The 26,141-nt window shown below is 44.7% G+C and overlaps 1 protein-coding gene across 1 annotated transcript in view; it reads left to right on the forward strand.

Moving 5' to 3' along the window:
- The first annotated feature begins 6,643 nt into the window (after nucleotides 1-6,643).
- LOC140403802 (galanin peptides-like) overlaps nucleotides 6,644-26,141 on the forward strand; it is a 32,486-nt gene continuing 12,988 nt past the window's right edge. Inside the window, exons 1-5 of the mRNA XM_072491961.1 lie at nucleotides 6,644-6,809; nucleotides 8,330-8,410; nucleotides 9,418-9,472; nucleotides 10,980-11,078; nucleotides 24,882-24,956. Of these exons, the coding sequence (XP_072348062.1) occupies nucleotides 8,330-8,410; nucleotides 9,418-9,472; nucleotides 10,980-11,078; nucleotides 24,882-24,956 (310 nt within the window). The 5' untranslated portion in view covers nucleotides 6,644-6,809. The remainder of the gene's footprint in view (nucleotides 6,810-8,329; nucleotides 8,411-9,417; nucleotides 9,473-10,979; nucleotides 11,079-24,881; nucleotides 24,957-26,141) is intronic.

Consider the following 26,141-nt stretch of genomic DNA (forward strand, 5'->3'; position numbering starts at 1 on the left):
CTTCCATTGACCGTATAGTCCGCTCTTGAATTAGATCTTCCAAAATGCATCACCTCGCATTTGCCTGGATTGAACTCCATCAGAGAGATGGGATATTTGCAATCTGTTAAAGTTTAAACAAAGTTATTTACAGGATGAGAGCTTTTAGAACTGAACGAACAACAGTATTCTTTCTGAGATTGTCTCCATGCTATTGTTCAAAGTCCAGAGGGAATTACTAGCCTGCATCATTATCATTTCTTGTGAGAAAGATCAGTCTGTAAATTGACCTGCACAAAACAATCATGGATTAGTGTTTGATTCTGAAAGTCAGGGAAGAGTCACTTGTCTGCAATTATAGCCTCTGCTCCAAAATGCGGGAGTCATTCCCGGAATGAACAAACTGAATTCATCTCCACCTCATCTCTTCATCTGGATACTTCCGAACTGTAAAATCAAAGGTTTTTAGGTCAAACACCCAAGTGAAAAGTCGCTTTGTCACAATCGAGCAGCTCTGATCATCTGCTGCTAGCTGCCACTTTCAACTGCTGTTTATGAAGCCACTTTTATTGCTTACATTTAATTTCAGCTATTACTGAAAAAATTACTGGAGGAAATAATTAGAGCATTAAGGCTGGTAACTGTGACTGGAAGAAAGTCTCGTTGTGTTTTCATTGAATTTACAGTGCAGAAGGAGGCCATTCGGCCCATTGAGTCCGCACCGGCTCTTGGAAAGAGCACCCTACCCAAGGTCAACACCTCCACCCTATCCCCATAACCCAGCAACCCCACCCAACACTAAGGGCAATTTTGGACACTAAGGGCAATTTATCATGGCCAATCCACCTAACCCGCACATCTTTGGACTGTGGGAGGAAACCCACGCACACACGGGGAGGACGTGCAGACTCCGCACAGACAGTGACCCAAACCGGAATCGAACCTGGGACCCTGGAGCTGTGAAGCAATTGTGCTATCCACAATGCTACCGTGCTGCCCCCTTAAACTTAAAAACTTAAAAAGTTTTAAAACATTTCTGACAATCCCATGAAATGTGTATCAGCCTCGTGCTCTGTCTTTGGATGTGACTCCAGCTCAGTTTTATTACAATGTTCAGGTGCAATGTCTCTGATACCACAGAATCTTCCGGATTGCCGTATTTTTATTTTTAAAGGAGCAGCTTCCAGATCCCGAAGATACAAACAAACAAGAGCTTTATTGGGAAGGTGTTTACTTCCCAGGCGGTTAGGGTAGACGGCCTGATTGCTTGTGCAAACGGCTGAAGACATCTTCAATGGGGAGTAACGTGATTGGACTCTTCAAGTGACCTGTTCCAAATAGAGACAAATGTGACTACACAACATAATCGTTAACATTTACTGAGATTTCCTAAATGGACAAGTTTAAAAGTCCTGGATATTTTTGTGAGATTGGAATTTTAGAAGTTATTATAATTAGATTAAAGACACGATTAAAAATAAGAAGAATGAAGGTAGTTTATCTGAGCGAAGACCGTGTTCAGGTCAAAAAGCTGAATGAAGGTCCCTTACTCACTGCCGAGCAGCTCTGAGCGTCTGTTGCTAGTTCGCGCTGTCAAATTATTATCTGGTGTTTATGAAGTCACTTTGATTGCTCGCATTTAATTACAGTTATTACTGCAAAAATTACCTGAGGGAACAATGGGACAACAATTACCTAGAGAAAGAGATCTATCATTGAGAGATGGCCATCCATTGTTCCTTTTGTTACTGGTCCTGGTATTTCAGAGAGTCTGTGAGTGCAAGAAATTCATCGTCATGTTTTAAAGAACTTAACTGATTCATTTAACAGGAAATGTCACAATCCACACAAATTAATTCATATAACAGGGAAGAAATTGAAAATAATAACTAGCTAAACTGGAGTCACTGGGAATCTGGGGAAAAGTCTCCGCTGGTTGGAGTCATACCTGGCACAAAGGGAGATGGTTGTGGTGGTTGGAGGTCAATCATCTCAGCTCCAGGACATCACTGCAGGAGTTCCTCAGGTTAGTGTCCTAGACCCAACCATCTTCAGCTGCTTCATCAATGACCTCCCTTCCATCATAAGGTCAGAAGTGCGGATGTTTACGGATGACTGCACAATGTTCACCATTCGCAACTCTTCAGATACTGTGGAGGACAAAGAGTCATCAGGCTCGAAACGTTAGCTCCGTTCTATCTCTCTCCACAGATGCTGTCAGACCTGCTAAGATTGTCCAGTATTTTCTGTTTTCCCCTCAGCCACTGAAACAGTTCATCTTCATAAGCAGCAAGACCTGGACAATATCCAGCTTTGTGCTGACGAGTGGCAAATAACATTCACACCACACAAGTGCCAGGTAACAAGCGAGAATCCAATCAACTCCCCTTAACATCCCATGCCATGCCAATGCCATTGCTTAATTCCCCATTATCCCATCCCATGCCATGCCAATGCCATTGCTTAATTCCCCATTATCCCATCCCATGCCATGCCAATGCCATTGCTTAATTCCCCATTATCAACATCCTGGGAGTTACTATTGACCAGAAACTGAACTGGACAAGACATATAATCACTCTGGCTACAAGAGCAGGTCAGAGCTTGGGAATTTTGTGGAGAGTAACTCACCTCTTGGCTGATCAAACTCTGTCCATTGTCATGTGAGAGTGCCTTTAAGAAATGCAGTGATGTCAGAGTGTGGGTGGAGCTGGGTTTTTAGCTCAGCCATTTTGCAGTTTTTTAGTTTCAGTTTTGAGGACAAGGGCTTGGGTGTGTCTGTGTTTGCAGTGAGCTGGATCTGCTGTGATCTCTGCCATGAAAGACTATCTCTGGATCATTTGGGTGATTTAAACTCATAATAGTAATGCCTTTAATCTGAAGTGTTTCTGTTTAAAGGTGTTAAGTCTCTTGGATGTTGAAAGGAATAACTGAAGGATTATTTAGTGTTGTATTATTTTCGGGGTTATCTTTGAAGTAAGGGGTGTTAAGTGTTCCAATGTTTATTTAAAAGGTTAAGTTGATTTCATGGAATAAACATTGTTTTGTGTTTAAAAACCCAAGTGTCCATAATTGTAATACCACACCTGGAGAACAAGCCGTGTGCTTGAAAAGCAACAATACATTAAAGGGGAGGTTGGTTGAACTCCATGATACATTTTGGGGTTCTGAAAACGCATCACCCATAACACCATCATCTGCATGGTAAAAGTCTGGACTGTGATAAATACTCCCTACCTAACTGGATGAATGCAGCTCCAACAACACTCAAGAAGCTCAACACCATACAGGACATGCCCTTGATCGGCATCCCATCCACCACCTTCAACATTCACTCCCTCTGCCACAGCCGTGTGTACCATCTACAGGATGCACTGCAGGAACTCACCAAGGCTCCTTAAACAGTACCTTCCAAACCCATGACCACCACCATCTTGAAGGGCAGCAGGCACAGGCATCACCACCACCTGAAAGTTCTCCTCCAAGCCATTCACCATCCCGACTTGGAAATATATCGCCGTTCCTTCACTGTCACTGGGTCAAACTCCTGGAACTCCATCTCTAACAGCACAGCGGGTGTACCTACACAACACAAACTACAATGGTTCAGGAAGGCAGCTCATCACCATCTCAAGGGGCAATTAGGGATGGGCAATAAATGCGGCCTACCCAGCGATGCCCAGATCCTGCGAAAGAATAAAAAAAGTGAAGTGATTTCTGTATTTTGTAAGTACAAGGTTGCAATTAAATTAACGTTTGAATAAAGCTTCCTGCACTGTTTCTGGAATGACTGAAACCAGAGACAGCTGTACCCCCACATCACCCTTCTATCTGAAGCTACAAATGTAGCATTTGTGCTGAGGTGGTAGCACCTTCCAGCCTGATATTTCAATTAACCCCCCGCCCCCCTCCCAGAGCCTGTGAGATCATTACCTCTCTACTAAATCAGAGTAGATCAGTGTTCCTGTGTCACTGTTTAAACCCAAGCCAAGTTTCTGTAATTCCCTTCTGACATCATTCTGTAATCTTACGACACCAGGTTAAAGTCCAACAGGTTTATTTCAAATCACTAGCTTGCGGAGCACTGCTCCTTCCTCAGGTGAATGTTCCAACATTCACCCGAGGAAGGAGCTGTGCTCCGAAAGCTAGTGATTCGAAACAAACCTGTTGGACTTTAACCTGGTGTTCTAAGACTTCTTACTGCTCTCTTCTTTAAGACAGGCAAGGTTATACCAATCGGGAAAAGGTGAATATGCTGGGACTTCATTTACTTGGAAAGGAGAAGGCTGAATGGTTACATATGGAATCATAGAATGCCTACACTGCAGAAGGAGGCCATTCGGCCCATTGAATTGGCACCGACCCTCTGACAGAGCACCCTACCTAAGCCCATTCCCCCGCATGGGACACCAAGAGGCAATTGATCATGGCCAATCCACCTAATCTGCACATCTTTAGACTGTAGGAGGAAACCGGAGCACCCGGAGGAAACCCACGCACACATAGGGAGGATGTGCAGACTCCGCACAGACACCCATGGCCGGAATCGAACCTGGGACCCTGGCGCTGGGAGGCAGCAGGAACATCCTGCTGCCCAGATCTTTGAAATGATTGAAAAGTATTGATGGAGGTGACACAGAGCGAATGTTTCCACTTGTGAGAAAGAGGAACCCTCGAGGCCATTAATATAAGATAGTGACTAAGAAATCAAATAGGAAACATGAAGAAACCCCTTCACTGAGAATTTGAGAATGTGGGAGCAGTTGAGGAGAATACTATCGATACGTTTAAGGGGAAGCTAAATAAACATTGCGAGGGAGAATGGAATAAAATCTTATGGGGGTAGAATTGGATGAGAAATGAAGCTTCAGTGGAATATAAATGTCAATATGGACGGATTGAACCAAGTTTCTATGTTGTATATCCCACGTGATTCTATGTAAACATCTTGGAATGTATTTTACATTAAAGGTGTTATATAAATGAAAGTTCTTGTTGTTTTTGTGGATGAACTAACTTCACATATAGTGAGGGTTCCCCTTCCTGTCCCCTTAGACACATTCAGTATCTGAAGGAAGCATTATCATACGATCGTATCTGTTGCATCATCTGGCCATAAGCATAACTGGGACGTCGTGTATGAGGGTCATACCATTCTTATACTGATGTAGAAAGCTTCATGTTTCCTTTACTGAATAAAACTGTGATTCCAGCTGCTAATTCCTCCATCTACAGTGACAGGTTGTTATGTTGATCAGATTCAATGAAGACACTATTTTGGACCTTAAATATCAGCTTGGAGCAGTTGGGTTGAATGGTATGTCTCAATGCTGTAAATCTACGCAAGACATCGACTCCTAATCCTTGCCTTGCTGATGTTTTCCATTTGTATCCATAGGGTATAATGGACCTAATGAAGTGTGCTCTCTGTATCACACTGATGGTTCAAGAGACAGTTCGATATTTATAGACTGAAAAGTGATTGAGAGGTTGCCGAGCAGGTGAGAAGGTTTATTTGAAATGTGTCTTTTGGTCACTGCTTGACATTTGAGTGCCTGAGAGAATTCTGTTACTCATCCATTCTATTCCACTTCTTTCAAAAATACAACATCACCTCGCTCCATGTCTTGCCCTTATTCTCACTTAGCCTGAACATCACTATATCTACCTGACCTTCACACATACTCTGTACAGCAAGTGCAATTAGCGCATGGTCGTGTCTAACCTTCACTTTCTGTAACTGAGGTCAGAAGGTCATCATTGTTCTCATTATGATTTAACCAATATTTTCAGATGTTTCCCTGTTTCTGTTAATTGTATGTTTTCATTTTGGGAGAATGACAAGGTTTTAATGAGCTGCCAGTCACGGTGAGTAACACTTTCCCTTCGAGCAGCTTCCTGCCTGGGGACCTGGCTGCATTTGATCTTTAAGACTGACTGAAATATGAAAGCTCTTTCCCTGTTGAAAATCTCCTCCCTCTTGTCTTTTATGTCTGTTACTCCCTGTCTTTCTGTTTGCTTATTTAGACCCTTTTTCTCAATCTTCACAGTTTTCTCTTTCATTTTTGTAGGAATTTTTATTTTCTATTTCAGTTTCCATATTTGATCCCTTCCCTCCTTTTGGTTTGAATTCCTCCTCCATTCCCTCACACCGGCTGCCTTCCACCTCCTCGACATTCCACCCTTTTACATAGATCATAGAACATACAGTGCAAAAGGAGGCCATTCGGCCCATCGAGTCTGCACCACCCAACTTGAGCCCTCACTTCCACCCTATCCCCGTAACCCAATAACCCCTCCTAATCTTTTTCACTATTCCTCTTTGTCACTTCCCAGTTCAGTTTTATATTTTAACTAAGCTATCTTACTTCTACTTTCTGACTCACTCTACTTTGCAATTTTGGATGGTTGTGTCGGCTCGTGGCACATTTTGACATTGATCCTCGTCCTCCTCCGCTAACTGAAAAAGGCACTTCCCTGTTATCTCCAGCCTGAACATGAGTCAATTAACAATAATTACCTCCATTTGGCTGACAGAAATTATAGCTGAAATGTAGCACATGCTTTAATGATGAGTCCTGTTCTGCTTCGAAAAGTCTGGATGCATTTACGTGAAAAAGGAAAAAAACATAATGAGGACGTTAATTTTTTTTTCACAAATAAATAGGCTTCCGCCTCTTTCCTCAAACATTGGCATCGAGCTGCTCAGAACGTTGCTGTTCAGAAGCCTGGGCTCGTGCTAGACTATTTTTAAACAGTTTGACAAATACCATTTTTTTGTAATTATTTTAAACTTCAAAAAAGAAACTTCAAATTTTTCCTTGATAAAGGTAAAATGATTTCACATTTTTATGAGTATTTATATGAGAATTTACTAAATGTTGTTATTTGCACCAGATTAATGTCACTGCAGATATTGGGCTGGGTTCTCCATTGCCCATCGTGCGTGTTCCCCGTCGGCACCGCGTGTAGCCCGTCGGCACCGCGTGTTCCTCGGCAGCACCGCGTGTTCCCCATCGGTACCGCGTGTTTCCTGTCGGCACCGCGTGTTCCCCATCGGCACCACGTGTTCCCTGTCGGCATCACACATTCCCCGTCAGCACCGCGTGGTCCCTGTCGGCACTGCATGTTCCCCGTCGGCAGGTTTGTTCCCCGTCGGCACCGCGTGTTCCCCGTCAGCACCCCGTGTTCCCCGTCAGCACCGTGTGTTCCCTGTCGGCACTGCATGTTGCCCATCGGCACCGCGTGTGCCCCGCCGGCACCGTGTGTTCCTCGTTGGTACCGCATGTTCCCTGTCGGCACCGCGTGTTCCCCGTCGGCACCGCATGTTCCCCATCGGCGCGCCATTCGCCGGCAGCAGGATTCTGTCCTCCCGCTTCTTGTCCAATGGGATTCCCATTGTAACCACCTCACGCTGCCGGGAAAATGGGGGACGCTGCCAGCGGGAAAAGTGAAACTCGAATCCCGGCGAGTGTGTAACTGAGCCCGGATTGTGAGACAGGCTGTATGAAACGAGCAAACACTGTGCTTAAACTACACAAAATTGTGTCTGCAGCAGGAGTTAAGGAATTGAAATATCAGCTGATATTATTGGCCTGTGAGTTGCTGCTTTTCTCAGATGGTTAACATTGAAATTTCTCAGCAGAGTAAAAGTGGAAAGCTGAATGATTTGTCTCCGATCTGTAGATTCTGCATTTGAGAATCCAAAGTGCCGTGGCGACCAGTTGGAGGTTAATGTACAGAATCACCCATTGAATTCTGGATATTGATTATCAGGAGCTCCAGCAGTGGGAATTTTGTCATTCCCACCCCGCTTTAATAATCCCCATTTAATTACTTCCCCCATCGAGACGGAGCAGCTGTGAGCAAGCTGATGGTGTGTGTGCTCCCCGTCATGTCCCCTCTCTTACCATTGCCCCCCATCGCATACTCTCCCTCCTCACTATACCCCCCTCACCCTCACAGCACCCCTCTCACTACACACATCTGACCATTGCCCAGCTACAGATTATCCCTTTACTATCCCCTCTCTAAATTCCCCTTCACCATTAACTGGGGTGCACAGAAGTATAAACTTTAAGCAATAAACCAGTAACTCGTTTATATTAGAAATATGCTTTAACATGTTTTTAGCAATACTTGTAAATGGGACTGATCTAATTCTGGTGAAGGTAATTGACTTTGTGGCCAAGTCAATGGGAGAGGAAACAATCATTGGGCACTTTCTCTGAGAGCTCATGTACATCCTTCTGTAACCCAACAAAACTCCAGCTTTAAGCCCAATTAAATCTTGGGTGAATCTCCTTTCACTTTAATGCAGACAATTTAATATTTTTTCTTTTCTCTTCAGATGTATAAAGGCAGGACACTGATCTGTCTGTCTTTGATCCTTTGTGGCTTAGTAACCGAATGTTTTGGATTAGTAATCATGGTAATTATATTTATCCTTTAATGGACTGTTGCTGCGGCTGAATTTGAGTCTGAATCGCAGTGGGAGCGAGGTTTTCTGTCGGAGAAGATCAGTCCGAGATTGATGTTACTCTGCCTCCACTTTGATGTCAATTAAAGCAAAGTGGCAGAAAGGTTTAGCTAAGTGTTTGAAAATGGGAATATTGTCTCACTTTTCTCCCAGTGACATTTTAACTGTAGCCGGCCAGGTGTAGAAAGAATCATGTCAGCAAACAAATATAAAACTCTCCTGTGGAATATTGTGAGATTGATATTAACGCTGAACCTTCCCGGACTCCCCAGAAATATCAGCATCTCCAAGATTAGAACAGAAGTAGAAAATTACCGGAATCTCACTGGACTATCGTCAATGCTGACAGAGCCAGTTAGTGGGGAGACTTCATTTCTTATCATGATGTTCCTCACTGTGGAAGGACTCAGTCACTCAATGGGCAAACCCTGTTATTTGGAAGTGGTCTTTACTGTGGAGGTGGTCTCCCTGTGGGAAGAGGATCATGGAAGGAGGGTTTACTGGGTGAATATTGCCAGTTAGTCTCTCACTGGAGCTGGGTTTTGTAGATTTGGAGCCGGACCCTCCAGTTTCTCTGCCGCGTGCTGGCCACTGGTGGTGGGATTCTAACTTCCTGCCACTTGTCAATGGGATTTCCTATTGCAGCCCCCCCCCCCCCCCACATCGCTGAGAAACCCGCGGGTGGGGCGCACAGCTGGCAGAAAAGTAAATTGTAACGGCTGGAGAATTCCAGCCCCGGTCTCGCTGCAGAGTTGGACTCTGTAGAGGGGATTTGTTAAGATCTGTTGAGTGAGTCTCCTGTTTGGTTGCACTCTCGAGGGAATGTATTTTTATCTGAGATCGGTGGGTGTGGCCTCCACTGTGTTGGTGCATCGAAAAAGAAACATTAAATTAGTGGTGGGGAAAAAAGAAAACATAAAGAAAAACAGAACAGTTAATCTGTAAAATGTATTTTTCAGCCCCAAGACAAGAGAGGGTGGACTTTGAACAGTGCTGGATATCTGCTCGGCCCACGTGAGTAATGTCGTCACCACCTCAGACTCCATTCTGCTTACCCTCATGCTTCAGGAAACAGTATAATAATAATCTTTATTGTCACAAGTGGGCTTACAGTAACACTGCAATGAAGTTACTGTGAAAATTCACACATTCTCACAATGGTTCACAAACATTTTCACAATGATACACACATTTTCACAACGATTCACACACATTTTCACAACGATTCACACACATTTTCACAGTGATTCACACACATTTTCACAGTGATTCACACACATTTTCACAACGATTCACACACATTTCACAACGATTCACACATTTTCACAATGGTTCACAAACATTTTCACAATGATCCACACACATTTTCACAATGATTTACACACATTTTCACAACAATTCACACACATTTTCACAATGATTCACACACATTTTCACAACGATTCACACACGTTTTCACTATTCACACACATTTTCACAATGGTTCACACACATTTTCACATTGATTCACAGATTTTCACAATGATTTACACACATTTTCACAATTCACACACATTTTCACAACAATTCACACACATTTTCACAATGATTCACACACATTTTCACAATGATTCACACACATTTTCACCATGATTTTCAGATTTTGAGACCGTATGAACTTTCTGACAATTAATTCCATAGGATTAGAAAATAAGTAAATGTTGCATGACTTGTTCTTAATCGTCATGTTCCTGATTTTAACTCCCCAGCTTTAGGGAAATGGGGAGGAGGAGATGTTTAAATGAGGCAAGGCAGCAGTTCCTCAATTGGAGTTTTAGTTTGCAGATCAGAAATAGGCCGTCTTGAATCAGAAAGAGCCAAATCTGCCAAGACGAAACACCCTCCCCCTCACCCTCCCTCGCCCTCGCCTATCCTTCCTCACCCTCCCTCACATCCCTTCACCCTCCCTCCCTTGCACACCCTCACCCTCCCTCACACTCCCTCACCCTCCCTCCCTCACACACCCTCACCCTCCCTCACACTCCCTCACCCTCCCTCACACACCCTCTCTCAACCTCATTCACCCTCACCCTCCCTAAGACAAACTAACCCTCCCTCACACACCCTCATCCACTCACACATGCTCACCCTACCTCACACTCCCTCACCTTCCCTTCCTCACACACAGTCACAAACCTTCACCCTCCCTCACACACCCTCACCCTCCCTCCCTCGCACACCCTCACCTTCCCTCGCCCTCCCTCACACACCCTCTCTCAACCTCATTCACCCTCACACTCTCAAAGACAAACTAACCCTCCCTCACACACCCTCTTCCCCTCACACATGCTCACCCTACCTCACACTCCCTCACCTTCCCTTCCTCACACACCCTCACCCTCCCTCCCTTGCACTCCCAAACCTGGGACCCTGGGGCTTTGAAGCAACAGTGCTACCCACTGTGCTACTATCTGCCTACTGCGGGTCAGCGTAGTGACTGCGTCTCTCTCTGTGGTTTGAATTATCTCTTTGTTCTTTTCAGATGCTGCGAATGGTCACAGATCTCTGACTGTCAAGGGGGGGCTTGCTGGGAAGAGAGAGGCCATTGATGACAATTATAAATCAGCTGTAACAAGTTTCAGTAAGAACGGCTTTGCTATATTGTTACTGTGATTGTTACTGTGATTGTTACTGAGGTTTCCTGTTACTGTGACTGTTACTGTGATTGTTACTGTGATTGTTACTGAGGTTTCCTGTTACTGTGATTGTTACTGTGATTGTTACTGAGGTTTCCTGTTACTGTGATTGTTACTGTGATTGTTACTGTGATTGTTACTGAGGTTTCCTGTTACTGTGACTGTTACTGTGATTGTTACTGTGATTGTTACTGAGGTTTCCTGTTACTGTGATTGTTACTGTGATTGTTACTGAGGTTTCCTGTTACTGTAACTGTTACTGTGATTGTTACTGTGATTGTTACTGAGGTTTCCTGTTACTGTGACTGTTACTGTGATTGTTACTGTGATTGTTACTGAGGTTTCCTGTTACTGTGACTGTTACTGTGACTTTACTGTGATTGTAACTGAGGTTTCCTGTTACTGTGACTGTTACTGTGATTGTTACTGAGGTTTCCTGTTACTGTGACTGTTACTGTGATTGTTACTGTGATTGTTACTGAGGTTTCCTGTTACTGTGACTGTTACTGTGATTGTTACTGAAGTTTCCTGTTACTGTGACTGTTACTGTGATTGTTACTGAGGTTTCCTGTTACTGTGACTGTTACTATGATTGTTACTGAGGTTTCCTGTTACTGTGACTGTTACTGTGATTGTTACTGTGATTGTTACTGAGGTTTCCTGTTACTGTGACTGTTACTATGATTGTTACTGAGGTTTCCTGTTACTGTGACTGTTACTGTGATTGTTACTGTGATTGTTACTGAGGTTTCCTGTTACTGTGATTGTTACTGTGATTGTTACTGAGGTTTCCTGTTACTGTGACTGTTACTGTGATTGTTACTGTGATTGTTACTGAGGTTTCCTGTTACTGTGACTGTTACTGTGATTGTTACTGTGATTGTTACTGAGGTTTCCTGTTACTGTGACTGTTACTGTGACTTTACTGTGATTGTAACTGAGGTTTCCTGTTACTGTGACTGTTACTGTGATTGTTACTGAGGTTTCCTGTTACTGTGACTGTTACTGTGATTGTTACTGTGATTGTTACTGAGGTTTCCTGTTACTGTGACTGTTACTGTGATTGTTACTGAAGTTTCCTGTTACTGTGACTGTTACTGTGATTGTTACTGAGGTTTCCTGTTACTGTGACTGTTACTATGATTGTTACTGAGGTTTCCTGTTACTGTGACTGTTACTGTGATTGTTACTGTGATTGTTACTGAGGTTTCCTGTTACTGTGACTGTTACTATGATTGTTACTGAGGTTTCCTGTTACTGTGACTGTTACTGTGATTGTTACTGTGATTGTTACTGAGGTTTCCTGTTACTGTGACTGTTACTGTGATTGTTATTGTGATTGTTACTGAGGTTTCCTGTTACTGTGACTGTTACTGTGATTGTTACTGTGATTGTTACTGAGCTTTCCTGTTACTGTGACTGTTACTGTGATTGTTACTGAGGTTTCCTGTTACTGTGATTGTTACTGTGATTGTTACTGAGGTTTCCTGTTACTGTGACTGTTACTGTGATTGTTACTGTGATTGTTACGGAGGTTTCCTGTTACTGTGACTGTTACTGTGATTGTTACTGAGGTTTCCTGTTACTGTGACTGTTACTGTGATTGTTACTGAGGTTTCCTGTTACTGTGACTGTTACTGTGATTGTTACTGAGGTTTCCTGTTACTGTGATTGTTACTGAAGTTTCCTGTTACTGTGACTGTTACTGTGATTGTTACTGAGGTTTCCTGTTACTGTGACTGTTACTGTGATTGTTACTGAAGTTTCCTGTTACTGTGACTGTTACTGTGATTGTTACTGAGGTTTCCTGTTACTGTGACTGTGACTGTCACTATGAATGTAGGAAAAACTAGAACCAGAGGACACCATCTCAAACGAAAGGGACTATCCTTTAAAACAGAGATGAGGAGGAATTTCTTCAGCAAGAGGGTGGTGAATCTGTGGAACACTTTGCTGCAGAAGGCTGTGGAGGCTGATGTGTTGGGTAGGCTGGGTCGATGTGGACTGCACATGATGCAGTGTAGCGAGGGACAGACCTCCAACACTTGATAAGATGCAACACAATTTTATTTAACATCTAAACTATTATACATGTTCAACTGTGGGTCGACACTATGCTGACTTGACTGGAGACCTGAAACTGGCCTGACCAGACTAACCTAGCTACCACATGGTGTAGGCACTGGTTAGCTCACTAACTCTGACTGTCTCAGGGGCTGGGTCCCGAGAGAGCGGGTAAACTGGTGCCCTCTGGCTTTATAGTGGTCGTGTCCTGTCTGGTGATTGGCTGCTCTGTTCTGTGTGCTTACTGGTCACACTGTGTGTCAATCACTGCCTGTCTGCACTCCATTAGATACATGGATGAATATTATGACATCTGCACCTTTTTTTTTGTATTGTGTGTGTTGAGATAATAAATATTAAGGTGCATGTGTGTGTGGATGTGTATATGTGCGTGGCTAAATACAGAATGTGCTAAAATGACCTTGTGTCGCTAGTGCAGATATAGGGCAGATTAAACGGTAAAAAATGATATTTACAGAGGTCAAAACGATAAGGTAACACAGTTGTGCAAAAGTTCAGTCCATAACTTTAGTCTCTGCGGTGGGCGACAAATTCTGGTTGACCGCCTCAAGGGTGGATCAGGGGCCGCCTGCACTTCGATCGGCGGGACCGCCACCCATGCGGTGGTCGCAGAGGTCGGCAGGATTGCTGGTAGATCGGTGGCCTCGTGGTAGGGAACGTCCGGGGGAAGCATCGTGTGAGGCGAGACATCGTGGTTAGGTGGCGGGTGTGGAACTCTGCGCAGCGCCCGTCTGTTGCGTCGTAGGAAGGAGCCATCAGCCATGTGAACGAGGAACGATCTCGGGGCCACTTGCTTGACCACCACAGCTGTGGCGGACCAGCCGCCGTCAGGCAACTGCACACGAACACGATCAGTTGGGACCAACTCGGGGAGATCCGTGGCATGAGCGTCGTCTGCTGATTTCTGTTGGGCCCCAGACTGCTGCATCTTTTGTATGACCGTGAGGTGGTTAAGGTCTGGAACATGGATGGCTGGAACCGTGGTTCGCAGAGTGCGATTCATGAGCATCTGCGCGGGAGACAACCCAGTGGACAGCGGGGATGCTCTGTATGCCAGCAGCGCCAGGTTGAAGTCGGAGCCTGAGTCTGGAGCCTTGCATAGTAATCTCTTGACAATATGGACTCCTTTTTCAGCCTTCCCGTTTGACTGCGGGTAGTGGGGGCTGGAGGTTACGTGATGAAAGTTGTATAGGTGGGGAAAATCAGGCCATTCCTGGCTGTAAAAACAGGGACCGTTGTCACTCATCACCATGAGTGGTATCCCATGCCTGGCAAACGTTTTTTCACATGCTTTAATCACCGCCTTCGACGTGATGTCGGACAGATTCACCACTTCTGGGTAATTGGAGAAGTAGTCCAGGAGGACATAGTCACGCCCCTTGGCGTTGTTTTTGAAAACTCACCACTATTCTTAGAAGTCCCCCTATACCAAAAAGGGCCGACATTCTAAATGGTGATCAGGGATTCTCACTCCCCGACAACGATGCAAGCTTCAGTGGGTGCTATTCAGGTCAAACTATATTTTCAAGTATAACCCATACCTTCACCGAAGTTTTCATCTACTTACCACTTAGTAGCATCGATCCTGGGTCCCGCATTGCTAAGTAAGTAAAGTAGACTTTGGAAAAACCACTATTTCAGGTTAAATTAAGTTATTTTATTATTATATATTTTTTCTTTTAAAAGCTGCAATTACTTTCTTTACAGAAAGGTAAAAAGACCTTGCTTCTGGATCCTTCTGGTTGGTTGAAGGGACCTTCAGGCCCAACTTGACAATCAATCTTCTATATAAAGTCTGGTCTTCTTTAGATGTAATCGCTGATGAGCTCGGTTGCTGTGTCCTGTCTTTCCCATGTACCGAGCTGTGAGAGCTGACTCTGCTGGCTATCTCTGAGCTGACACTGCGCTGACTCTGCTTACTCTTTAAATTCTAGTCTTCCTTAGATGTATTTGCTGTTTTAGCTCGGCTGCTTTGCCCTGTCCCTTTCCCATGACCGAGCTGACTGTAATCTGGCTCTAGCTGCTTGTTCCTTCTCTGCTTCTCTCTCTCTTCCTCTGAGTTCTGGTTCTGGTTCTGGTTCTGGCTGCTGTTCCCTTTCTTTGGGTTTATATATTTTTCTAACAGTTATCTAGTTTTTATGACTTTATTGTAAAGTAACTCTTTTCACTTTGATTGTAAAAAGTATCTTTGATCTAAACATTCTAATCCAACTAAGTATTCATTTTGACATGACCTCAGCTCTCTGGTCTCTGATTACATTGTTTCCTTTGTGATGTTCAAAATGCTTTGACTTCAAGAGGTGTTATTTTTGGTTTGGTTCCTGTCATTTCTATAGTTTTATTTTTCAATTGTGTCCTCGGCTCATAATTTTGACTTTGATTTTGGCTTTGAATTATGCTTCTCGTAGACTGATAGTCTCCAGTTTTCTTTAATTTACCTGTTATTAGCAAATTTTCACACCTAGAAATGTCCCAAATTCAACTGAACCTTATATTTTCCTTTCCAGCTGCTCACTAAGATAGTTACTTTCAATGAAGGTGTGAGCCATTGTTTTTGGCTTCATTCAAAATCCTGGTTTGTCTTGTTTGCTGAGCCTGCTTGACCAAGGCTATCTGCATTTTACAATCCTTCCCTGGCAGCTGCTGTTAACCCTTTGTGGGATCTTTCCCTGTATCCTCTCATGTTTTTCTCAGACCAGATATTGCCAGACTTCCATGTTTCAAATGACACATCTTTCCATATTTTCAATAACACCCCGTCTTGACATTTGAAATAGAACTATATATTTTGGTCAATTATCCCCGATCTTTCTCATTTGTATGTACAGGTTTTGTGATTTTAAATTGTGCACCAAAATCAATTCGTAAATGTGTCCATATCACAGACCAGTGTCTTTTTTCGTTCTTTCCCCAAGTCCAATTACCGTGAACCATAGCCGCAGCCGCTCAGGAAGGTAACACAATAGCTATATCTGTGTGTTCCACTACCTCCAAAGCATTTTACTTCTTTGGGGTAGTTCTCATGTCCCTTAGAAACAGTACACAACTCAGTCCATCAGTAACCAAAAAGATCTTTTGTCCATCACTGGCTGTTAAGTGTCCCATTTTTCTGTCATCCAAATTGCTTTCCGCTTCTCATTGGAATGGTAAATTATGATATCATGTACCACCCACTGATTCCCTTGTTTCATTAATTTAAAAGGTTCAATTGATTCTGCTTCTATCCCTGACTTGCCCATATTAATGTCTAATATTGTCCTGAACCATGTATGTCTGCCAGCCCCTGGTGTACATGAGAGTATATCTTTCTTACAAACTTCCTTCAAATCCCTTTTGTCTGTTATCTTTTCCCTTACAACATGAAAGTGTATATTTTTCAATACAACATTTGCAATATAATATGCCCACAGTATTCGCAAAACCACATCGAACTATCATTTTTTCCAAATAAATTCTCCCTATTGTTAAATACACAGTAAAAAATTAAATCTTATCTTAACACATTACTCATTACCTAACCATACAAATAGACTGTGTGTTACAACTGTACATAATTGCAACTATTATCACAATTTCAATACTAAAAATAAAGTACATATCGACGCATCCCTTCGTGGCTTTGGGACCAATAGTCATTACATACTAAATATGGCATATAACCAACATCAATATTATTTGTGATGTTCTATGCAGTTGAATAAAGAAAACACACTAAACTACCACTATTCCCCCTCTATTAAAACATTCACACAATGCTGATCAAGTTCTTGAACGGCACACATACCCCCATTATCATAACATAACAGTCCCTACCAATTTACATGCCATTCTTCTTTAATAACTATTACAGCTCTTCAATGCAATATTGTTTGCTGCATTGGTAATAATTTTCCCACCGTGGCATCAAGCTACAAAAATTCTTAAACTATTGTCATTTATCATATTGGGGTTCCTTGTCAGCCGCTGCTGTCTGCTGAGACCCTTAATAACTCCACCACGTAGTACATACCCCGTAGAGACCGCAGATCATCCATCAGCTGATGTCCAAATAGAGATGTCTGACCGGAGGTTTCACTGCTCAGTAATAATTTGATATTTTGATTCGTTTCTAACCCGTAAAGTTTTCATCCGGGCTCTGTCATTTAATTCTCTCAAATATGTAGCCAATTGTATCATTAGTTTCCCCCCAATCCTGTCTAAAACATTCTTCTCTGGAGTATAGTTCTCTTCCTTCTTGTGAACTGGTTTGTCTGTTATTTATTTTTTCCATCTGAAAAATCAAATGAACAGGTCAAGGGTGGAGAGGGCCCTATTCTTTAATTTGTACTTTCTAACTTCGTTTGAACACTCCAGAAGTGCCCTCTCCAGGACTTCCGGATTTCTTTTGCCACCATTTCTTTCCTTTCTTTAAAAACTGGTTTATTTTCCTTATCCTTTATGTCCTTCATACAATTAAGGCCTGTTAAGCCTCCTCTTGAGTCATTGCACCCCTGACTGAGATTCAAAGAATCTCAAACTCCTCCCCTTTTGCTCACTCAGTGATCCAATCAGTCGAAACTTTACCCTGATACATTCCTGATATTGCTACTGCGTTTACTTTAATTACTTTATTTTGATTACGGCCGGATTGTTATGAAGGTAAGTTCCAAACATGACATTTTAACTTTATCACCTGTCCAATCAATGCTGCTAACGGGTTTTAATTCACTGTCTTCCCACCAATCGGGTCATGTGATTTAATTGTGATACAATTTATTTTGCTCCAGACACCATGCTTCTCCAAGTCAACTGTATGTTCCCCCAGATTCGGAATCATCCTGTCTTTACATTTCACAGCTTCACTGATTATTTTCCCTGCAGTTTTAATTGGTAGCTTCACCCAAACTTCCTCTATATTATCAATTGTTTTTAATATCTTAAATTTACCTGCATCTATTTTTATCAAATCTTTTCCTGCCATCAGATTCTCATTTCCTTATACTGCAAGCAATTCTCTTAATTTAACTTTTGATCCAATATCTTTATTCTCTAAAGCTCCTTCTTCTATGTATTTAACATTCTAAACATCATTATTTTTGCTCGTGACATTTGTTGTTCGTCGGGCACTAGGACCCTGCGGAACTGTGCAGTGTCAATTTCAACGCATTAGTTTCAAAGTGATTACCTGCAAGCAGCTGACTGCTGCCCAGTACAAACTCCTTTATCCTCCAACACTTGATAAGATGCAACACGATTTTATTTAACGTCTAAACTATTATACATGTTCAACTGTGGGTTGACACTATGCTGACTTGACTGGAGATCTGATACTAGCCTAACCAGATTTACTAGCTACCACATGGTGTTTGCACTGGCCAGCTCACTAACTCTGACCGTCTCAGAGGCTGGGTCCCGAGAGAGAGCGGGAAAACTGGTGCCCTCTGGCTTTATAGTGGTCGTGTCATGTCTGGTGATTGGCTGCTCTGTTCTGTGTGCTTACTGGTCACACTGTGTGTCAATCACTGCCTGGCTGCACTCCATTAGATACATAGATGAATATTATGACAGAGGCAAATCGCTGAGTGTCTTTAAAACTGAGAAGGATAGGTTTGTGGTGTTGCTAATTGTGTTTCTCTTTAATTGGCTCTGAATATGGCGGCCAATATGGTCGCCCTCCTTAATTCTAATTACGTTTTGCTCTAGAGTCGCCAGGTATCTTTCGATACCGCCACAAGGTTCAAACCGGATACTGATCAAAGACTCGATACACCAGTTAGTTTGTTCAAAGTCAAATGCTTATTTATTTACACACACAGTCAAATATACTCATGCACAAATACTACAGACTAAACTATCACTACTGCTAAAGCCTATACTTAGCTTCGGGTGCCCACTCAGTCAGAGGAACAATGGCCGTTGTTCGGTTCTGAGGCTGCTGGGGTGGAACTGGTACAGGGGAACAGCTAAGGTCATTCATCTGGTAGCGAGCTTTGACCTTGGACTTACTTGTTCTGGTGCAGCTGGTGGACGGGTCTCTCCTCGGTGAGAGCCGGAGCCAAGAGAGCGATTCTCTCTTGGGGGATCCTTCTTATACCCAAAAGGGGCTTCGCGTGTTTTTGGGCGGGCCTTGAACTTTGTCCCAATTAATTGGGCTGTTTCTCAATCATTCCTATCGATTTCCTCCAATAGAGGGGTGGGTGCCCTGATGGCTGGGCGTGTCCTAGGTGGCCGTTGGCCAGCTTTGTTTTGGTCTCCTCTGGCGCCGGGGTGTCTGCCTTGGTATCGTTTACTTAAATGCTACTCTTTTGCCCCCGGAGATGGCCCATTAGTATGCTAATGGGTTTGCAGTTTCGGTCTTGTCTGGGAGCTGCGGCTCCAATCAACAGACAAGCTCTGAACCTGCTTGTTTTCTCAGTATTGTCCATTTTCCCTGCAATCTTTGCATTTTGTAATCGGGACGTGGCCATCCCAGATGGCTACACACCCTCCTTGTGATCCTCAACGCGAAGCATGAAGGATCACATTACCGCGTTGTCTTCGTTCTCTGACCAAGCGGGGCACCCATAAGCACTTCACAGGCTCTACACTGCCCTATCCTATGAAACGCAATTTTTACCTAAAATCATTTTATTTACATACATCAGTATAAAACTCTACGGGGCGCTATGACATTCAGGCATGCATTACAAAATTTTAAAAAACAGGAACCTCTAACTATCCTCAATAAATTATCTTCACTCAAACAATCAAAAATACTCTACATCACTTTAAATGTACAAATAGCAGCAACACAAGTTTCTCTGGCTTGGCAGTCAAGCACAGAGGTTTACATTTCTTTATTGAACAAAACACACATAAAGAAAAGCGGATGCACTTTAATTCACGAGAGGGGTTGGGGGGTTTGGTGAAGTCCAAAAATAGGGGACCTAAACGTGTATACCGGGGTGCGAGAGCGGTAGGCTCTCCTTTGCCATTTTCTGAGTCTAAGTGTCTGCACGACGCTACAGAGTATCGGCAGTACTCAGAGTGATTCTACTACGTAAGATAGTGAATACCAGGTGATAAACTTGTCATGCCAGGTCGGGGTGTTGGTAACTGTCTCGGGGGTAACTATCTTGGGGTGTAGTGTATGGTAGGGGTGGGAATCATTCACGGCCTGTGTGGTAGGGGTCAGTGGGGTAGCGTCCGCACGCAACTGAAGGGAAGGGCTGCCACGACTGAAGGGTCGAGGCTTAAAACTGTGAGCTTCACTTGCTCCTTTCCGTCCAGGCCGTACATGGTAGCCTGCTGTTTAACTCTAGCGAAAAACTGGTGGGGATCTGATGTGGGAAGGAACGGTGTAATTTTTACACATCCTTCCCGTAATTGGGTCATGGTTAACGGGGTTGTATATGGGAAATCTGCGTTTCCTTCTGCTGCGGCCCTGCGGTGTGTGGTTACAGGGTTCATGGGGGGGTGTTCTGCCTGTTCAGTCGGGGGTTGGGGTGCTTTTCTCTTTTGGGGTTTTTCTTGCGTGCATGTCCCATATACGTGTCTGGGGGCAGTTTCAATTAACTCCTGCCAATCGGGGCCATTTTCCTGGTCTAACTGGGGTCCAAACGTACTTTGAAACCCATTCTGAACAGAAAGCAGAGATTGCTATTCTGCAATTTGCTTCCGGCACTTTGCGTGGTCTACGGAGCTCTGCCTTTGTTCCGTCGTGGAAGTGTGGAGTGCTCGTAGAGCTGCTTTTAAATCATTGTACTGTTTCTGCAATTTCTCTACCTGTTGCTCAGTTTCTTGTCTTACCAAGACCGCACGTTGCGTGTCCTCGTCGGCCTTATCATACTGGGTCTGAAAACTACTCAAATGGGCGAGACAAGACTGGTGTGCCCACTTGGCATCATCCACCTCTCTGTCCCTCGCTGCTAACTGTTCTCTCAAATCTTTATTCTCCTTCTCAAACTCGCTCATATCTCCCTCACTATTTCTGTCTCTCTCCTCAATCTCTCTACGGAGCGTCCTAACGACCTCCTCTGTGCCTCGCAATTGTGCCAAGCAGGACATGATTGCTATCGGCTTGCGAGCTTTCCCTAAGCTTTTCTTGTGGATCTCTGACAGGTTCTCCCACCAAGTATGTCCTATACTCCCGGGACCTGTTTCATCATTCGCGCAGAATTCGCTCCAATCCTTTCCCTTTGAGGTACTTTCTGATTTCCTCTTCCCAGGCGGGACATTGTCCCACTCTACTGGTCGCTGCGACCTCGAATTCCTAGGGGTTCATAAGTGTTCCATTGCCTTCATTGCCATTTTTTCTATCTCTGGGTTCTCTACTAAATTTGGAACAGGGGTTGATAAAGTGGTGATGTAAACACGGGTAAGACTTACGCTATTTTTCGGCCTCCAAATTCCCGACAGTTTTACGCAACAAAATCTCTCAGGTTTACCTTATATCCCTGTTAGTTCGCATGCATTAACACACTTCCGAATCTCGGAGGTTTGATCAGTATCATTCTTACACTTGTGGTTTTTCTGTTTCCAATTGGATTCTAATTCAAAGGTTGTGGGTTCGAGTCCCACCAGAGTCGCCAGTAAATGTTGCTAATTGTGTTTCTCTTTATTTGGCTCTGAATATGGTGGCCAATATGGTCGCCCTCCTTAATTCTAATTACGTTTTGCTCTAGAGTCGCCAGGTATCTTTCGATACCACCACAAGGTTCAAACCGGATACTGATCAAAGACTCGATACACCAGTTAGTTTGTTCAAAGCCAAATGCTTATTTATTTACACACACAGTTAAATATACTCATGCACAAATACTACAGACTAAACTATCACTACTGCTAAAGTCTATACTTAGCTTTGGGTGCCCACTCAGTCAGAGGAACAATGGCCGTTGTTCGGTTCTGAGGCTGCTGGGGTGGAACTGGTACGGGATAACAGCGAGGAGCGTCTGTCTGGTAGCGAGCGTTGACCTTGGACTTACTTGTTCTGGTGCAGCTGGTGGACGGGTCTCTCCTCGGTGAGAGCCAGAGCCAAGAGAACGATTCTCTCTTGGGGGATCCTTCTTATACCCAAAGGGGATTCGTGCGCTTTTGGGCGGGCCTTGAACTTGGCCCCAATTAATTGGGCCGTTTCTCAATTGTTCCTATCGATTTCCTCCAATAGAGGGGTGGGTGCCCTGATGGCTGGGCATGTCCTAGGTGGCCGTTGGCCTGCTTTGTTCTGGTCTCCTCTGGCGCCGGGGTGTCTGCCTTGGTATCGTTTATTTAAATGTTACTCTTTTGTCCCCGGTGATGGCCCATTAGTATGGTAATGGGTTTGCAGTTTCGGTCTTGTCTGGGAGCTTCGGCTCCAATCAACAGACAAACTCTGAACCTGCTTGTTTTCTCAGTATTGTCCATTTTCCCTGCAATCTTTACAAAGTGTCCATTGTGTAACGGGAAGTGGCCGTCCCAGATGGCTACAGTGATTAATAAGGGGATCAGGGGTTATGGGGAGGAGGCAGGAGAATGGGGATGAGAAAATATCAGCCATGATTGAATGGCGGAGCAGACTCGATGGGCCGAGTGGCCTAATTCTGCTCCTATGTCTTATGGTCTCATGATCGTTACTGTGCTTTCATAGGGTGTTTTGCTAGGATTGAGATGCAGTCAATCACCTTCGAGCATAGACTGAGGGAGATTCTCTGTGGATCAGAGGGACTGGGGGAGACTGTGTGGGTCAGAGGGACTGGGGGAGACTGTGTGTGGGTCAGAGGGACTGGGGGAGACTGTGTGGGTCAGGGAGTCTAGGGGAGACTGTGTGTGGGTCAGAGGGACTGACGGAGACTCTGTGTGTGGGTCAGAGGGACTGGGGGAGACTCTGTGTGTGGGTCAGGGAGACTAGGGGAGACTCTCTGTGTGGGTCAGAGGGACTGGGGGAGACTGTGTGGGTCAGAGGGACTGGGGGAGACTGTGTGTGGGTCAGAGAGACAGACGGAGACTCTGTGTGTGGGTCAGAGGGACTAGGTTGAGACTGTGTGGGTCAGAGGAACTGGGGGAGACTGTGTGCGTCAGAGAGACTGGGGGAGACTGTGTGCCTCAGAGAGACTGGGGGAGACTGTGTGTGGGTCAGAGGGACTGACGGAGACTCTGTGTGTGGGTCAGAGGGATTGGGGGAGACTCTCTGTGGGTCGGAGGGACTGGGGGAGACTGTGTGTGGGTCAGAGGGACTGGGGGAGGCTGTGTGTGGGTCAGAGGGACTGACGGAGACTCTGTGTGTGGGTCAGAGGGACTGGGGGAGACTCTGTGTGTGGGTCAGGGAGACTAGGGGAGACTCTCTGTGTGGGTCAGAGGGACTGGGGGAGACTGTGTGGGTCAGAGGGACTGGGGGAGACTGTGTGTGGGTCAGAGAGACAGACGGAGACTCTGTGTGTGGGTCAGAGGGACTGGGGGAGACTGTGTGGGTCAGAGGGACTGAGGGAGACTGTGGGCCAGAGGGACTGGGGGAGACTGTGTGTGGGTCACGGGGAGTGGGGGAGATTGTGTGGGTCAGAGGGTGTGAGGGAGTGGGGGAGACTCTCTGTGGGTCAGAGGGTGTGAGGGAGTGGGGGAGACTCTCTGTGGGTCAGAGGGTGTGAGGGAGTGGGGGAGACTCTCTGTGGGTCAGAGGGTGTGAGGGAGTGGAGGAGACTCTCTGTGGGTCAGAGGGTGTGAGGGAGTGGGGGAGACTCTCTGTGGGTCAGAGGGTGTGAGGGAGTGGAGGAGACTCTCTGTGGGTCAGAGGGTGTGAGGGAGTGGGGGAGACCCTCTCCTTTGGGCTGTTGAGACCCAATCTATAAAGCTCAACTTTAAAAAGACTAAAAAACATAAAAGATTTACACTTAAGTTAAAATTGTTTTATGAACTTTGAAGCATTGAAAAATTCAAAAAGGTGAGGGAAAGAGGATCCGAGTGTTTATCACCCAGTTAGATGTGCTGATTATTGAGTGGGGGTGTCTGGGGCAGGAGCTCCCGGCTCCGACCCGCCTGAGGCATTTCAACCTCGCGGGGCGTCGCAATGTGGGTTTCATGGCTCATTTAAACATGTCGCCGCTAATTCCCCCGGCGCCCGGAACCTAATGGCCGGAAAGCCTCAAACATGGAGCAATCGTCACGGCACCGGGGGGTGGGGGGGGGGGGGGGGGTCTCCCAGGCCATTCGAGATCCCCGGGGGGGGGGGGGGGTCTCCCAGGCCATTCGAGGGGGGGGTCTCCCAGGCCATTCGAGATCCCCGGGTGGCCGGGCTCTGGGCAGGGTGGCACACTGACATTCTCACTGGCACCCGGCAGGGGCACTGGCAGGGTGCCAGGCTGGCAGTGCTCAGGTGGTTGTGCCAGGGGTGGGTACTGGGGTGCCCTGCCCATGACACCCCGATCTGCCAGTCATCATCCTGCACTGGCGCGGTGAGCCCTTCACTGCGGGAAATGGGGTAATTGTGGCCTCGACGGGGTGGTTCCCACTCAGGCCGGTGATTAGCGGGGTCACTCCCAGCGATACAGCACCGAGAAACACCCATTAAACCTGCCCAGAACGGGACTCTGTTAAATCGCGTCCCTGGCGTCAGGGACGATTTCCCAGATGCAGAGGTCGGTACTGACTGTGCGGAGGGATTGGGAGCCGAGCTGTTTACTGGGATGAGAATGAGTGACCAGCTGCTTGACACTATCCTCTTATGTTTTAAGATAATCCACAGAATTCACTTGATGAAAATGTCCTTCAGACGCTGATAGAATTCCTCAGCTACCTACGCCTGAGAGGTGGGTTTAAAAGAATTTCAGAAACAAACATGGATGAGGAGGATGAACAAGAGCGCAGCAGCATTAAAGTTGCTCTAGCATTGAAGTTCCTCCAGCATTAAAGTTACGCCACCATTAAAGTTCCTCCAGCATTAAAGTTCCTCCAGCATTAAAGTTACGCCACCATTAAAGTTACTCTAGCATTAAAGTTACGCCAGCATTAAAGTTCCTCCAGCATTAAAGTTACGCCACCATTAAAGTTACTCCAGCATTAAAGTTACTCCAGCAGGAAAGTTACTCTCGCATTAAAGTTACTCAAGCATTAAAGTTACGCCACCATTAAAGTTACTCTAGCATTAAATTTATCCCAGCATTAAAGTTACTCCAGCATTAAAGTTACTCCAGCATTAAAGTTCCTCCAGCATTAAAGTTACTCCAGCATTAAAGTTACTCCAGCGTTAAGTTACTCCAGCATTTAAGTTCCTCCAGCAGTAAAGTTACACTGGCATTAAAGTTACTCCAGCATTAAAGTTCCTCCAGCATTAAAGTTACTCCAGCATTAAAGTTGCTCCAGTGTTAAAGTTACTCCAGCATTAAAGTTCCTCTAGCATTAAAGTTACTCCAGCATTAAAGCTACTCCAGCATTAAAGTTCCTCCAGCATTAAAGTTACTCCAGCATTAAAGTTACTCCAGCGTTAAGTTACTCCAGCATTAAAGTTCCTCTAGCATTAAAGTTACTCCAGCATTAAAGTTACTCCAGAATTAAAGTTATTCTAGCATTAAAGTTACTCCAGCATTAAAGATATTCCAGCATTAAAGTTACTCCAGCATTAAAGTTACTCCAGCATTAAAGATACTCCAGCATTAAAGATATTCCAGCATTAAAGATATTCCAGCATTAAAGTTACTCCAGCATTAAAGTTACTCCAGCATTATTAAAGTTACTCTAGAATTAAAGTTACTCCAGCATTAAAGTTACTCCAGCATTTAAGTTCCTCCAGCAGTAAAGTTACTCTGGCATTAAAGTTACTCCAGCATTAAAGTTCCTCCAGCTTTAAAGATACTCCAGCATTAAAGTTACTCCAGCGTTAAGTTACTCCAGCATTAAAGTTCCTCTAGCATTAAAGTTACTCCAGCATTAAAGTTACTCCAGCATTAAAGTTACTCCAGAATTAAAGTTATTCTAGCATTAAAGTTACTCCAGCA

Source organism: Scyliorhinus torazame, chromosome 29 (assembly GCF_047496885.1).
Source record: "Scyliorhinus torazame isolate Kashiwa2021f chromosome 29, sScyTor2.1, whole genome shotgun sequence".
Lineage (NCBI taxonomy): Eukaryota > Metazoa > Chordata > Chondrichthyes > Carcharhiniformes > Scyliorhinidae > Scyliorhinus > Scyliorhinus torazame.